This window comes from Astatotilapia calliptera, chromosome 11 (assembly GCF_900246225.1).
Source record: "Astatotilapia calliptera chromosome 11, fAstCal1.2, whole genome shotgun sequence".
Taxonomy (NCBI): Eukaryota; Metazoa; Chordata; class Actinopteri; order Cichliformes; family Cichlidae; genus Astatotilapia; species Astatotilapia calliptera.
Window position 1 is genome coordinate 1,746,709 of NC_039312.1, and position 13,497 is coordinate 1,760,205.

General features: G+C 42.2%; 1 protein-coding gene and 1 pseudogene across 1 annotated transcript in view; one reads left to right on the forward strand and one right to left on the reverse strand.

The window, feature by feature from the left end:
• taf2 (TAF2 RNA polymerase II, TATA box binding protein (TBP)-associated factor) overlaps positions 1-11,862 on the reverse strand; it is a 35,723-nt gene extending 23,861 nt beyond the window's left edge. Inside the window, exons 1-10 of the mRNA XM_026183901.1 lie at positions 11,315-11,862; positions 11,044-11,098; positions 9,342-9,502; positions 7,186-7,304; positions 5,386-5,527; positions 4,992-5,223; positions 4,253-4,437; positions 4,010-4,123; positions 373-472; positions 30-115 (exon numbers count right to left, since the gene is read on the reverse strand). Coding sequence (XP_026039686.1) covers positions 30-115; positions 373-472; positions 4,010-4,123; positions 4,253-4,437; positions 4,992-5,223; positions 5,386-5,527; positions 7,186-7,304; positions 9,342-9,502; positions 11,044-11,098; positions 11,315-11,364 — 1,244 coding nt within the window. The 5' untranslated portion in view covers positions 11,365-11,862. The remainder of the gene's footprint in view (positions 1-29; positions 116-372; positions 473-4,009; positions 4,124-4,252; positions 4,438-4,991; positions 5,224-5,385; positions 5,528-7,185; positions 7,305-9,341; positions 9,503-11,043; positions 11,099-11,314) is intronic.
• Positions 11,863-12,648: 786 nt separating this feature from the next.
• LOC113032785 (XK-related protein 8-like) lies at positions 12,649-13,497 on the forward strand (annotated as a pseudogene).

Below are 13,497 nucleotides of genomic sequence, written 5' to 3' on the forward strand. Positions count from 1 at the left end.
CTTACACTTCTTAGAATCTAATATCTTACTTGTCTTTCTCTTTCCCTCCACTGAAGGTGGGGTGCAACAAGACTCCTCCCATTTTCAGCTCATACTCCACAATCTTGTCCAGCTCCTGTGGGCAAAAACAAAAGGTATGTTTTCTGTATCAGAAAGAGATGATAATGAGATTTATTATCAACACCAACATTATTCGATCTGAGCATGTTTGACGTTCCATCAGGTTCCACCAAAGTTTAAAAATGTAATCAAACTTTCTAGATATAGTAAGGCAGCACAGTTAAATCAAACACTCAGTATGTGACTGAAGCTTTAACTGTATTATCTGATGAGGAAGCAGCTTTTACAGGGGAAGATTTATGAAGCGCTCACCTCTTTGATCCAGTGCCGATACTCATTGACTCCAAAGGTCTTCTTCAGGTAGAGACCGTAGATGTACCCTGAGATTCCTTTCAGCACCCACTCGTCAGCCCTACAGAACACAGAACATCTCAGCTCTAAGCTCACAAAACATCCCAACTTTCTTCCAACGTTACTGTGAATGAATCATAGTGAAATTCCAGCATTTAGATACAGCAACGATATTAGTGACAATTCAATTCAGTTTTATCACTGCAGCTGCAGCCACCTCAAAGCGCTTTGTATTGTAAGACACAGACCTTACAGTAATACAGAGAAAATCCCAGCAATCATACGACCCCCTGTGAGCAAGTACTTGGCAAAGTGGGAAGGAAAAACTCCCTTTAACCAGGCTGGGAGAGGGGCGGCCATCTGCCGTGACCTGTGGGGGTGAGGGCTCTTCTTCCATCCTTCCTCCCTCACTGATATGCGCTCTTTCATCATGCCCAAGCATGATAAATCATTTAAGACCACACTTGTTGCTTCTTCACATTTTAATAGTAACTTTTACAATCAGGGCACTTCAAGGATGGAACCTGGCCCCACACACTGCTCTCATTAATTTATCAGCTTGGATTTATTAGCTTGTTAAAAAAGAAAGAGAGACACAATACACTTATTCAGCCTCGGCGGTTTCCCTGCTTGACACTGAGCTAAGTCCAGCCTGGCACACACGGCACAGATGACTTCATCGCTGTATGTCCTGGAGTCAACAGTACACTGTGTGTTTTCTTAAGTATTTTCTTTTTAAGTTGGGTCATGCTCAGGGCGATAATCAAGTCCTAAGTTTGGATTACCTTCCTTTCATCCTCATAGCTGTAAGACACCTTTCTTCAAGAGGAGTCCCAAAAACAGCACAACAGACAGTTTCATTTCTCAGGAAGTCTAAGGAGGATCATCCGGTGCACACACGGAGCAGCGACACATCAGAAAAGGTCGTGTTTTTCCAAAATGCATAACCAGTTTAACCAATACCTTTCATGTGCCTTGTATGTCTGATGGGCTGCTTAGCTTAGCCTGTTCTCAATTACAGCCCTCAGTTAACCCCCTGCTCGGATTAATTGCTAGCAGGCCGCCATGCTTTGTTAAAATCAAAGAGATCGGACTTTTTGTGAGGTTTTTCCTTACACAACAGCAGCCAGCTAGCCCAACAACATAAGCAGATCAAGGCCCCACATCTGATGTGTGTTTGGAGGTCAGTGAGGAGAAGGCAAAGTATGGACGGTGAATGGAAGATGGCCTGTAGGGTAAAGGAGGGACACACAGGGGTAGACACAGCACAAGGTGCACCTGAGACTGTTGAGGCCTTTCTGACGGGCCTCTTAACATAATCAAGCCCCTCAGAATCCCTCAGTCTCTCACGGACACTGACCGCACTGGCAGAGCTGCCGAGCGGCGCAGCGATCCATCATGCTGGAGGATACAGTTGTTCAGGCCAGGACCGGCCCAACTTCTGACTCTTGGTACTGACAGAACAGCCTTGTTCTGCTGTAAATCTCTCATCAGCAGGCAGCCTTACGAGAAGAGGTCTGAGGACTAACTGTTACCACACGTTTCTAAAAGCCCAGAGAGCCGAGGGAAGCACTGCTGAGATCTGTTCATAGCGGTTTGTGTGAGAGCGCTTCCAAACAACACTGACGCTTCTTTTCCATTACACAACTCTCTGGCCTTTGAGCCCAATCGCAGCCTGTTTGTAGCTGAACTTGTAGTGCATCTTCTCAGTGCCTTTTCTTACAGCGTCCAAAAGCAAGCTCCACATATTCAGGATACCTTTTCATTACCTGGATCTGCTTATTCTAGCATCACCAGTCAGGCCAAGTAAAGGTTTTCCACATCAATATTTTCCAAGTTAGCTTTTGGGAAACCAAAACTATGTTCAGATAAAAGAGGAGGTGTTTAAAGCCATTGACCAATACTAACCGTAAGGAAAACGTCGGCAGCTAGTCTTGGTTTGTTGTTCGCAGACTATCTCGGTACATAAACATTTACACAAATATACAACTGCTCAAATTGTAGACGTTCTCAATAACTATAGATCTTTTTACTGCTAGCCTACAGATTGACTGTTTTCTGGAGAACTCATTGGTCAGCATATATGAACATTACACCTTCTAAATACAAGAACGCCACATTAAATGGGGCGGTCGTGGTTTTAGAGTTGGCAGTTCGTCTTGCAATCAGAAGATTGCCAGTTCGAGACCCGTTGCCTACTGGTGGTGGTCAGAGGGCCCGGTGGCGCCAGTGTCCGGCAGCCTCGCCTCTGTCAGTGCGCCCCAGGGCAGCTGAGGCTACAATGTAGCTGCCATCACCAGTGTGTGAATGTGTGTGTGACTGAATGTAGTGTAAACCCATATGGAAAAGATATATATAAATCTTATAAAGTTTTTATCTGTCTTGTATGAAACTTGTATGAAAAGCATACAAGAGTGGAAACACGTATAAGATCCCTTGAAAAATTATATAATGAAACTTGTATGTTTTGTATACTTACTAAAAAAATATATGAAAGTAATGAGAAAGTGGCCACTTTCATGAGTAAATCATATGTTTTTACTATTTCTTTTCCATATGGGAAGCGCTTTGGGGTCCATAGGGACTGAGTAAAGCGATATACAAATGCAGGCCATTCACCACTTACATGTTCCAAATCCTGCACAGGCCTCTGTTTCACAGGAAAAAGGGGTTTAATACGATGTCACCTGAACATTTACGTGCACACACTACGTTGTTTCTTTGTTGTGGACACTGCTTGCTGGACGATGGGAACAATAAGAGTCGGTCACATTAAAGTGGGCCGTAGTTGTGAGGAGGTTAGAAATGACTGTGTTGTGCAGAGCAAACTACACGTATAACTACAAACAACAACCCAAAGGGAACAGACTCAATGGTGTTACACAAGCTATGCATTTTATAGAAACATCTCACGCTGCTGAAGGTTCTTATCTATATCAGATATTAGGCTGACGGATGTTTTTGGAGACTAATTTCTTGGTCGACAATATGAGGGGAGAAATTTGACTGACTAGTCTAACACTAACACACGCAATTATCAAGAAACATTTGAGTACTGTTTAATTGTGTAAACAAAGGTATCTGAACCATTAATCATATTAATCATCGTACTTGCTGTCTAAATCTGTGACACCTTCCACGAAGAAAGAAAAAAAAAGCACTTAAACTGATGTAAAACATGATGTGAAAACATGTTGCTACAAACGATGGTTACGTGTTAGTAAAAAGAAACAAATGTATCAATTAAGACGGAAAAGTGTGGTGCATTGTGACAGAGTCAACATTGTCTTACAGATCATGACAAGCCCAGCCCTCCCTGTGCCCAGCCACCTCCTCCAGCTCATCTGAAGTTCTCCCAGGACAATCAGGTCTCACCAGCGTGTCCTGGGTCTACCCTGTAACCTCCTCCCCGCAGCACATGCCCAGAGCAACTCACACAGGAGGGATCCACCTTAACTGGCTCCTTTGATGTGGAGAAGCAGGAGCTCTACTACCGAACGACAGGACTCCTCATCCTCTTTCTAAGTCTTAGACTTTGGAGACTAGAACTTGTGTCTCAGATTTTGGCTTTACTTCACCATCCCATGTTAACACTCACCAGGACATCCTGGAAATAAAACAGCCGAAGAACTGCTGAGCCAACGCCTGAGCCAGACAGCGGCGAGTCTGGGGAGTCTGGTCAATGATCATAGCGCTGTGGAGCAAGTTGGTACTGAAACAGAGGCAGCAGTTGAATGAGAGGAATAACGCCTTCAACAGCAATCTATTTGTGTTTTACATTTGCTGATTTCTTCTATCATCCTGCCAAAAAGGACCAGTGAACTCTGATATCACGACCTACCTGAAGATGCTCATAGAAGCATAGGAGGATACTTGAACGTACGCCTCATCCACAAACACAGTTTTGAAACAGGAGTAAGGATAGCGGCACGTCAGGATTTCCTCGTAGAACTCAAAAATCTCGTGCAGGTACGACATTGAGTGTTTGAGAAGAGGGAGCAGCTGCGGCAGGCAGAAATGTGTCACCTGACAGGAAACAAAGACGTGCGCGCTTCAGTGGTATTTCAAAGATTATGTGACGAGAGCCGATGTATTCTTCTTTATTTACACCGTTTACCTTCAAAAGACACTTAAGTAAGTGGCCATCAAAAAACACTACAGGACAAAGCTCCATTTAAACCACTTTAAAGGCATTTTAGGATAAAAATGATATAAAAAGCTGGACTAATCTCATCTGTCTGGATTATTCGACGACTGCATTCTGCATCTGTCGTTGCAGAACTTATTCCAAGCCAGGTGATCTAAAAGCTGTACAGCTGAGGGTAAAGTTTACACAAACACTTCATGGACATGACTTTTAACCACAGCCCAGTACATTTTTTACTGGTTTGGGGTCAGTGAGTCCAATTAAAGTGGTAGCCTGATTTATCTGTTTCAGAGCAGTTTGTGTATTTGTGGTAAGGATCCTTTCCTGCAACTATGAACATGTTTGATGTCAGTTTGTATAAATACCTGCAGGAGGAAATAACTGCAACATTTATTTAAACTCCACGCAGAAAGAACAGAGAACGAGGACCCACCTCGTGCATGTAGGGGTCCACAAGGATTTCAAAGGGGCCCACAGCCAGGGAGATGTTGGGAGCTGCTGTTGGGATGGGAAGGACGTAATGGAAAGTCTTCTTTCTCATGTCATGAGTGTAAATGGTCTCCACCAGATCCCCACATGATACAGCCACCATAGATGCATCCACAGTGAACTCCAGCTTCCATGTGCACAGCTCTGAGTAAGAGTCCACGCAAGGGAACCAGAATCTGTGACAGGAGAAGATTTTCATTTTTCCATCACAACTTCCAAAGCTGGAACATCCAAAACAAAAAGTCACTTCTACATATTGTATCTGTCAATATGGAGCCAAGGAATGCGGTTTTTATTTATTCATCTACTACGGATGAGAAGATTGTTTGTTTGCAGACCTTGTGGAGTTCTGGTACCCAAAGGAGAACACATGGGCTCCTCTCTCCGCCATGCTCCCCTCCACATCAGGAACAACAAAGTGGAGGCCGCCTTTGGGCTGGTCCAGAGAAAACTCTATGTACACCTTCAACACTTTCAGATCTGGATACAAAAAACAAAACATAAAAACATCCATTTTTATTTATGTTCATTCAACAAAAGGCAAAAACCTTATTTTAGTGAACTGGATACAATCAACAGACAAGTAACCAGGTGATGGCTTTTCAAAATAAAATGTCATTTGAAAAAAATTAAAAGAGATGGTAAAGATTATGCTGGCCTTAAACGGGCAAATCATTTATTTTTCTGCTTATTATTTGTTGAAAACAATAACTTTAGCCATACGTGTCAACACGTCTCTAAGCTAGCCACAAACCTTTAGTGTTGCCCCTCAGAGATGTCATCATGAATTGGTATTTCTTTTTATAGTTACACTGACGCTAAGACAAATTTCAGAAGAAGTAGGAGCAAATGTTAACTTTTCTGTTAAATTCAACCTGGTGAGCTCACTCTGAGCCACAACACAGGAGACCCAGTTTGACCTCCAAACGTTTTAACACTTCTCCTCTCCGTTCTTGAGCGTTTCTGTCTCTGAATGACACGGAGAAACTCACGTTCACATCCATATTCAGGCAGCCTTCAGTTGTTTGTATGGTCTATTTTTTTGGTACAACATGCTAATATTAGGTTGGACCCTCTTTGTGCAGTGAACTCATCATGACTGGAGTTCGACGGTGTGTAAACCTGCTGGAAGCAGCCATCAGAAGATGGCTACACTAACCATAAGCAGTTGGTCAGCACCAACACTCAGGTAGTGTGTTTATACCAAACTTTGACCCTACATAATGTCACAGAGGGAATGCGATCTTTATTGTATTGTGCAGCCCCAGCTGACAGGAGTGCAGCCTCTCGGTCTTCTGCAGCTATAGTGCATCTATGTTAAACTTTGATAGGGTGTGTTTGCAGGTGCCCTCCTGCTGTAATGAGTAATTATCTGAGCAGCTGTCGTCTTCCTGTTCAAAGCAGTCTGTGCGTTCTCCTCTGACGTCGTCTGAAAAGCTCAGACCGAGCGCCCACGCTATGTTCAAAGTCACTGAAAGCACCGTTCCTCCACCATTCTCTTGCTTGATTTCAGCAGGTTGTCTTGATCATGTCTACATGCCCACGTGCAGTTGGGTTGAGTTGCCGCCATCTGATTGGCAGATTTTTGGAACAGCCGAACAGCTGCTCGAGTCTTTACAGTGTATATAGCCATTACAGCCCCTCAGCTCACCTGACATGCATCTGCTAGTTGGTCCAGGTATAAAACGAAAAACTGTGTGGGCACTATTTAGCTTAAATGATCAGAGCGGCTGTAACAGTGAGCCGGGGAGCAGCTGAAGTGTTGAACTATCGAACCTGAAACTTAACGTCTGCCTCTTTAACCAGGCTTTGGGAGACAATGCTGCAGTTCTATTCAGCTGTTACAGTGTTTCTTTATTTTACTGCATTTCATACAGTTTTACTTTGCATGCTTTTAGTTTACCAACAGGTTTGGAGTTTATTGTGTTTTTTTAATTTCATTTTAATTCTTCTTTCAGTTTACTTGCACATTTTATTGCACTTTATCTCAATTAGATAAATATGTTTATTTTATTCGAATGTTTTCAGTTGTGTTTTGTTTACATTTGTTCTTATTATCGGCTTCATCGATATCAAAGTAAAAGCACTAATCTGCATGAAAGGTGCTACACAAAACACTTGACAGACGACTCCATTACCATCCCCTTGTTTCCAGAGCTCAGAGGGTACTTTGATGACCAGCTCGCCGTGCCCTGCGTCCGGGTCCACGGCACTCACTGCGGCAGTGTAGGCGCTGGAGAAATAGTTGAGGTTCCTCCTGTGTGGACACGCAGTAAGCATTCATTGCTGTTCTTTAAGTATGCAGTTGATGATAATCACAGCCACCCACTCCGATGGACACAAATCTTAATGTGACAAGATAAGTAAATGACATAAATAAATCTGTGTTCTCAAATCTATTATTTTTGCATGTGTGTTGTTGCTGCCTGTGTTTAACTGAGTCATTTCTGTAACTGTGACACACTTGCTGCTGCCTATCAATGGGATCTTCCTGGTTAAATAAAGGTTAATCAATAAAATCTTATTTATATAACTTCTTCTCATTCTTGTAGTCACAACCAAATATTTTCCAAACAGTTCAAATGATCAGACAGCTCTGCTAGTTTAAGCTAATTCAGTAAATTAAACACACGACCAATCACAGCAGTTCATCGTTCCACTAAGTTTATTTGGCTCCAAATGCAACCACGAGCAATAAAGGCCCCGACATGCCAGCCTTCCCTCGCTGAGCTTCTTTTCTAATTCAAAGGGGGTTTTTCCTCCCTACTGTTGCCAACTGCTAGTTCATGCGGCCTGTCCAACTGTTGGGACTCCCTCTCTAGTCTTATAAATGAGCCTAAATTTCTTTTGACTATTTTCCACAGTGTAGAAAAACCTCAACGTTATGAATAACAGGGATTTATGATGCAAAGATCAGAGTGTAAATAACGCCAAATATGCAACATTAGAATTTCTTAAAGCTGCTTAATTCTGCTTCAATAACAGCTTTGCACTCTTTACTCTTGAAACTGCTCCAGCAGTCTTGAAGCAGCTGCCACACATGTTGAACACTTGTTGGCTGCAGTCCCTAACCATCTCACTTGAGTTTATGTCTGTAGCTTTTGGAGACCAGGTCATGTAATGCGGCACTCCATCACTCTGTTTCTTGGTCAAACAGTGCTTACAGCAGGGTTTTTCCAGGCTCACAGATGGTTTTTGGGGTAAACAGGGGTGCACAGTAAAGACAATGAGTCTGTGTTACCTTCTTTGAGTCACCATTTGATAAAAATGAGTCCATATTATGCGGGAGAAATGAAACCTCGATTAACAAAACAGATTTTTAAAAATCATTTCATTACACTAGTGCGGACTTTCCTTTGGCTCTGGCTAAAACCGCCGATGCTCCCATCAGCCCTTCACGGTTTCTCACAAACACGACAGCTGAATCCAAACACAACCTGGTTTTTCCCTCTCTATTTTTGATCCAAGCAGCTCTCTTCTTCTTATCAGCCTCCCTCACTTAGTGTGTCTTTGCAGCAGTTCCAGCATGAAGCCCTGTTTCCCTCCCTGACTGATGGTCTCTACCTGACTGAGGACTCATGCTTCACCGGGAAATTTACACCGTACCTATGCCGTAACTGCAAACCCCTCCGAAACCCTACAGTGTAACATTTGAGGTAATCTGACGTTCACCTCTCTAGAAATGTTATTATACGTGGGGTTGACACCGCCCACAACCATTGTGATTGGCCTGTTCAGCACCATCGATTCCTCCTGGGTATTTCCAACAAGTTTTTCACTGCAGCTTTGAATTTATAAGTATAAAGAATAGTAATGATAGCAAGGACTCACAGATGTGAGAGATTTCTGAAACTATGGGAATTAATGCGACGGAACTTACAAAGAAGTGAAAAAAGGAGCAAATATGTTTACACCCAAGGACCCTGCCCACAACAAAGAGCCCAGGAGGACCCAGGAGAGAAAAAGTTCCAGCATTTTGTTTGTTACTTGCAGTAACGACAGGCTGTTCCTGCACTAGTTAAACAGCTGTTTGCAGAACACCTGCACCGCCTCTGTACAACACAAAAGACTGCTTCAATATTAAGACAGTCAATTTAACTATTAAACTTCTGATAACTGTTGACTGAAGGACAAACTTCCTTCATCTGGTTAAGATAGCTTCCAGTATAATTCCACATGTGTTATAACCATAGAATCTAAATTTAAAAAGAAAATCAGTGACACTTTCAGATGTACTTTTGTAGACTAACACATATTCTGAGGTCCAAAATAACTAGAATGTGGATCTACTCACTGCTTGGACTCATGGTGGCACACTTCCAGAGTGGGGTCATTGTAGAGGAACGGGGCTTCGAGATCGTTTACTCGGACCCTGTAGATGCGACACTGTTTACTGTTTAGCTTGATCCTGTTCAGGTTGACCACGGTGGGGAAGATGGTGAGCTCAACATAGCCCTGAAGTATACAGAGGCAAGGAAGACATCAGCAAAATATAACAACATGTATTTGAAGCATGAAAAAATGAACTTGTAAACAGAATGTGAAGAAAAAACACCTTCACCACGACAGTGATGGTAAAAGAACCCTAATAACTAAACCTCAATGAAATGAGATGAAGCAGAGGGGGAGGAGGAGTGGGCCAAAGCTCCTCTCAAGCAATGTGAGGCTGATAAAGTCACACAGAAAGCCATTATTTCCACTTACTGCTGCTAAGGTGGGTTTACAAGCTATTGAACCACGAAGTGTACTTAGTTTTTGCACACCCTGCTTCTGTATTTTGATTTATGACACAGGTAATACATCATGTGTTGTCGTTCCTCTGAATCTGTAATAACATCATTTTAAACTTCATATTGCTCAGATGATTTCTGTTATTATCTCCTGACAGATCAAACCTTAGAAATAACAGAGGATGGGCACCAGTTTAGTTTATCTACGCTGTCTCTATCTATGCCAGCTCCAAGTCTGTGCAGAATTCATGTTACTGTGATTCTTATCCAGTTACAGAGGCTTCTTTTTCAAACAAAATATTAAATTAGGTAGAAGTCGTCTTAGAAACAAAAGACTATGATGCGTGTAAAACAGTCACATTTCTGGGAAAATGCTACCACCGTGTGGTAAAGATCTTCATTAAACATTATTTAGCACTTCTTTTTTAATAAAAGCGATTCTTGCTAAAATTACTTTTAAGATTGACACGTAATTTTGCTTAATGCTGAGAAATAATAATGATGAATATTAACACGAGACTGCAGGCGTATATTACAGTAAGTAACACTCTTTTAAGCAGTAATGCACCCTTCATAAATGCCGGTGTTGTGCCAAAAAGTGATTGTCTGCCAAAAACTGATTTCCGGTATTTGCCAAAAAGCGATTGCTCATATTTAAAGTGCTATAAGTAACTTGTTGGGCTATAATATGTTAAACATATGTCAAATGCATCCCTTATGGATGACATAAAGTCATCTTGAGCCACAAACAACATTCGTGTAGCAAGATACAAGCCGCAATCAGTTTTTGGCAGCGACTTTTATATAACCTTTATTTATGCAGTAAAAAAAATCTCATTAACATTAAAAATGTATTTTGTAAGAGTAAGTTGGCCAAGAGCACAGCAGAAATGGCAGCAAATATTACAATAGTTCTGTAAAAATATGTTAAGTGGGGATAAAGGACCAGATATGGTTATAATGTAAGTACAAGTTGTAAAGATACTTAAAAAACAGATAATTTTTTAATTCTTTATGTAACCCCTTTGTATCCCCTGTTCACCGAAGTCTATTTACGAACATACGTAAAGATATTACACATAAAAAATACACAGAAACACTGGAAATCACTTTTTGGCAGACAATCACTTTTTGGCACAACACCGGTAATGTGTGATTAGAGGAACCAAAACAAGAGAGCGCTGCCGTCTCGGCAGATCGCTAACTGAGTATCTGCTGTCCAACGGTGAGCAGATGAGCCATTATGTGTGCAAGTGCTGTACTTACGATGACAGACTTCCTCTGGAAGTTGATGTTGTTGATGCACACCACCTGGTGGGTCGTAAAAGCAGTGACACAACGAAACAGTTAACGTTTAATTTATGAATGTAGCTACCTAAACCCTCTCTGTCGTAGCCAGGTACAAAGTGTAGCTAAAGCTAAAGCGCTATTTACTTCGGTCTTGACTTTCCCCACGTTAAGCTAGGGTTAACTTTGCTTCTGTTACTATAGAACATGACAACAACCAGCAAGAAAGTGATTCTGCTCAGATACTTATAATTTAAAGGGCCGCGGGCTCTCGAAGCCTTTGTCCTTCTTCCTGTTCATCGCTGCTTCTCGCTGTGCTTTGCTGAACTTTTAAGGTGCCATAACTCCGCTCGGTGATGCTTCCCTTGCCTCAGCCGCACTGAGCTGCTCTTCAGGCTCACAATTCAAAGCCCCCTGCATTCACCAGACTCGTACACGTTTACAGGGTGCTCGTCAGTTCTCCCAAAGCACTATATGTTAGCAGTCGGAATGTTTAAACTATCACTGTGTCAGGCTGTCGATGAGTCTTTGGTTTGTATCGCCCGGAGCCCGCTGTGCACTGTTTTCCATGCAAACCACGCCGACGCATCCACGAATATACATCAGCCACGAGCAGCAATAAGTTGTTCTGTTTCCTTATTAAAAAATAAGTAGTTTACTCCACAAATGCTCCACTCGACGCGCATCAAAGCATCCAAATATCCCCTTCTCTGCTCGGCAGCTCATAGTATTGTGACGCCCGCTCCAGCGTGTTCGGCCATTTTGTTAGTAACCTTTGACCTCCCGCGTAAAAATGATAATTATATTTTTCCCAGAGCGGTCGATTGAAAAAAAAATAAAACATTTGTATTAAAATGAATGTGTGTGCGTTAATAATGTAAATACCGTAAAGTCTAATTTAATTAAACAATACAAATTTCACGTCACGTGAGGGGCGGAGACTGCGTGTCTGCGAAGAAGTGCACGAGATCCGCACAGCTCATTGGTTTATCCCTGTGACGTTCTCTGTCTTTTGCGGGACCAACAATGTTTTTTACAGGCACACATCATTTGTAGGGCATCTTATTGCGAGTCCTGATTGTTCTCTCGTTTTAATTTTAGTAATATTTTTAAATGGTTGTACAAAATGTAAAAAAAAAACCGGCAGGTGCATTGGCTGCATTTTTAGATGAATAGTATATGTTTCCAAATGTGTGCATACGTTTTCAAAATGTACAAATTATATTTGCATTTTAAGTTATATAAATAATTTATTCAACATGTCTGTAGCTGTGTTCAAGGTTCAAGGTTCAAGGCTCTTTATTTGTCACATGCATAGTTATACAAGTATAACACACAGTGAAATGTAGCCTGACACGCTCCTCGACATGTGCAAAAATTAGGGGGGGGGTGTAGAGGAAGAACATTATATATATATATATATATATATATATATATATATATATATATATACATATAGTATATACACTGGGTGAATGTGCAGTAGTAGCAGCAAGCAGGTGAATTCTGTACATTAATACATTACATTAATATGAATACATTAATACATTAATATGAATAGACATCTGACAGCTATGTCCCAAAACGTCGGCTGCATCCTTCGGAGGACCCGGCCTTCGCGGTCTACATGGGCCGGCTCGGCTCGGCCTCAGCTATCACCTTCACTGTGACGGCCTACCATCGCTCGCTGCGCTCCTTCCTGCCTGCCAAAGAAAACCAGAACATAACCTCATCAGTCATCTACTTCATCTGGAACCTGGTACTCATCTCTTCTCGTCTCACTGCCCTTGCTCTTTTGGCCTTCGTGCTGACCTGCTTCATCTTCCCCCACTTCATCTGCACTTGGCTGGTTTTATTCTCCTTCGCATGGCGATCCAAGACGAACTTCATGGAAAGTCCTTGTGGAGAATGGCTTCATCGAGCCACATCTTCCTTTGGTATTTCGACTGGTTTAATGTTGCTGAGGGGAAGACGCGGTACAGGACTGTGTTCTAGCACAGGTTTATACTGACTGATCTTTGCATCCTCTGTGCTGTGTGGTGCTGGAAGATGAGCACACATCCTCCTGATTTTGTGATAGAGCCCATATCAGCTTTAATTATAGCTGCCTGTGTTGTTGCAGTTTACGTCCTATGTCTAATACTTAAATGTATTTATTATAGAGTCTTTCATCCAAATATGAGCTGAAAGGGGCCAACACAGAGCAGCGACCTGAAGATGAGGTGGGATTTTGTATGTTTGTCCCTGCACCAAAGATTGCAGACCACCCTCCATCCTCCCCATCAGCACGCTGCAATAAAAGAATGAGAAAGCTGGCTGAGAACATCTACTGCTGACGTGCACTTGACATCCACAGGACGACTAGAAAGAGACCGAGTCATGCAGAATGTTTTCATCTAGATCGCGTGGCTGTGTTTTGTAGCACTCTGACCT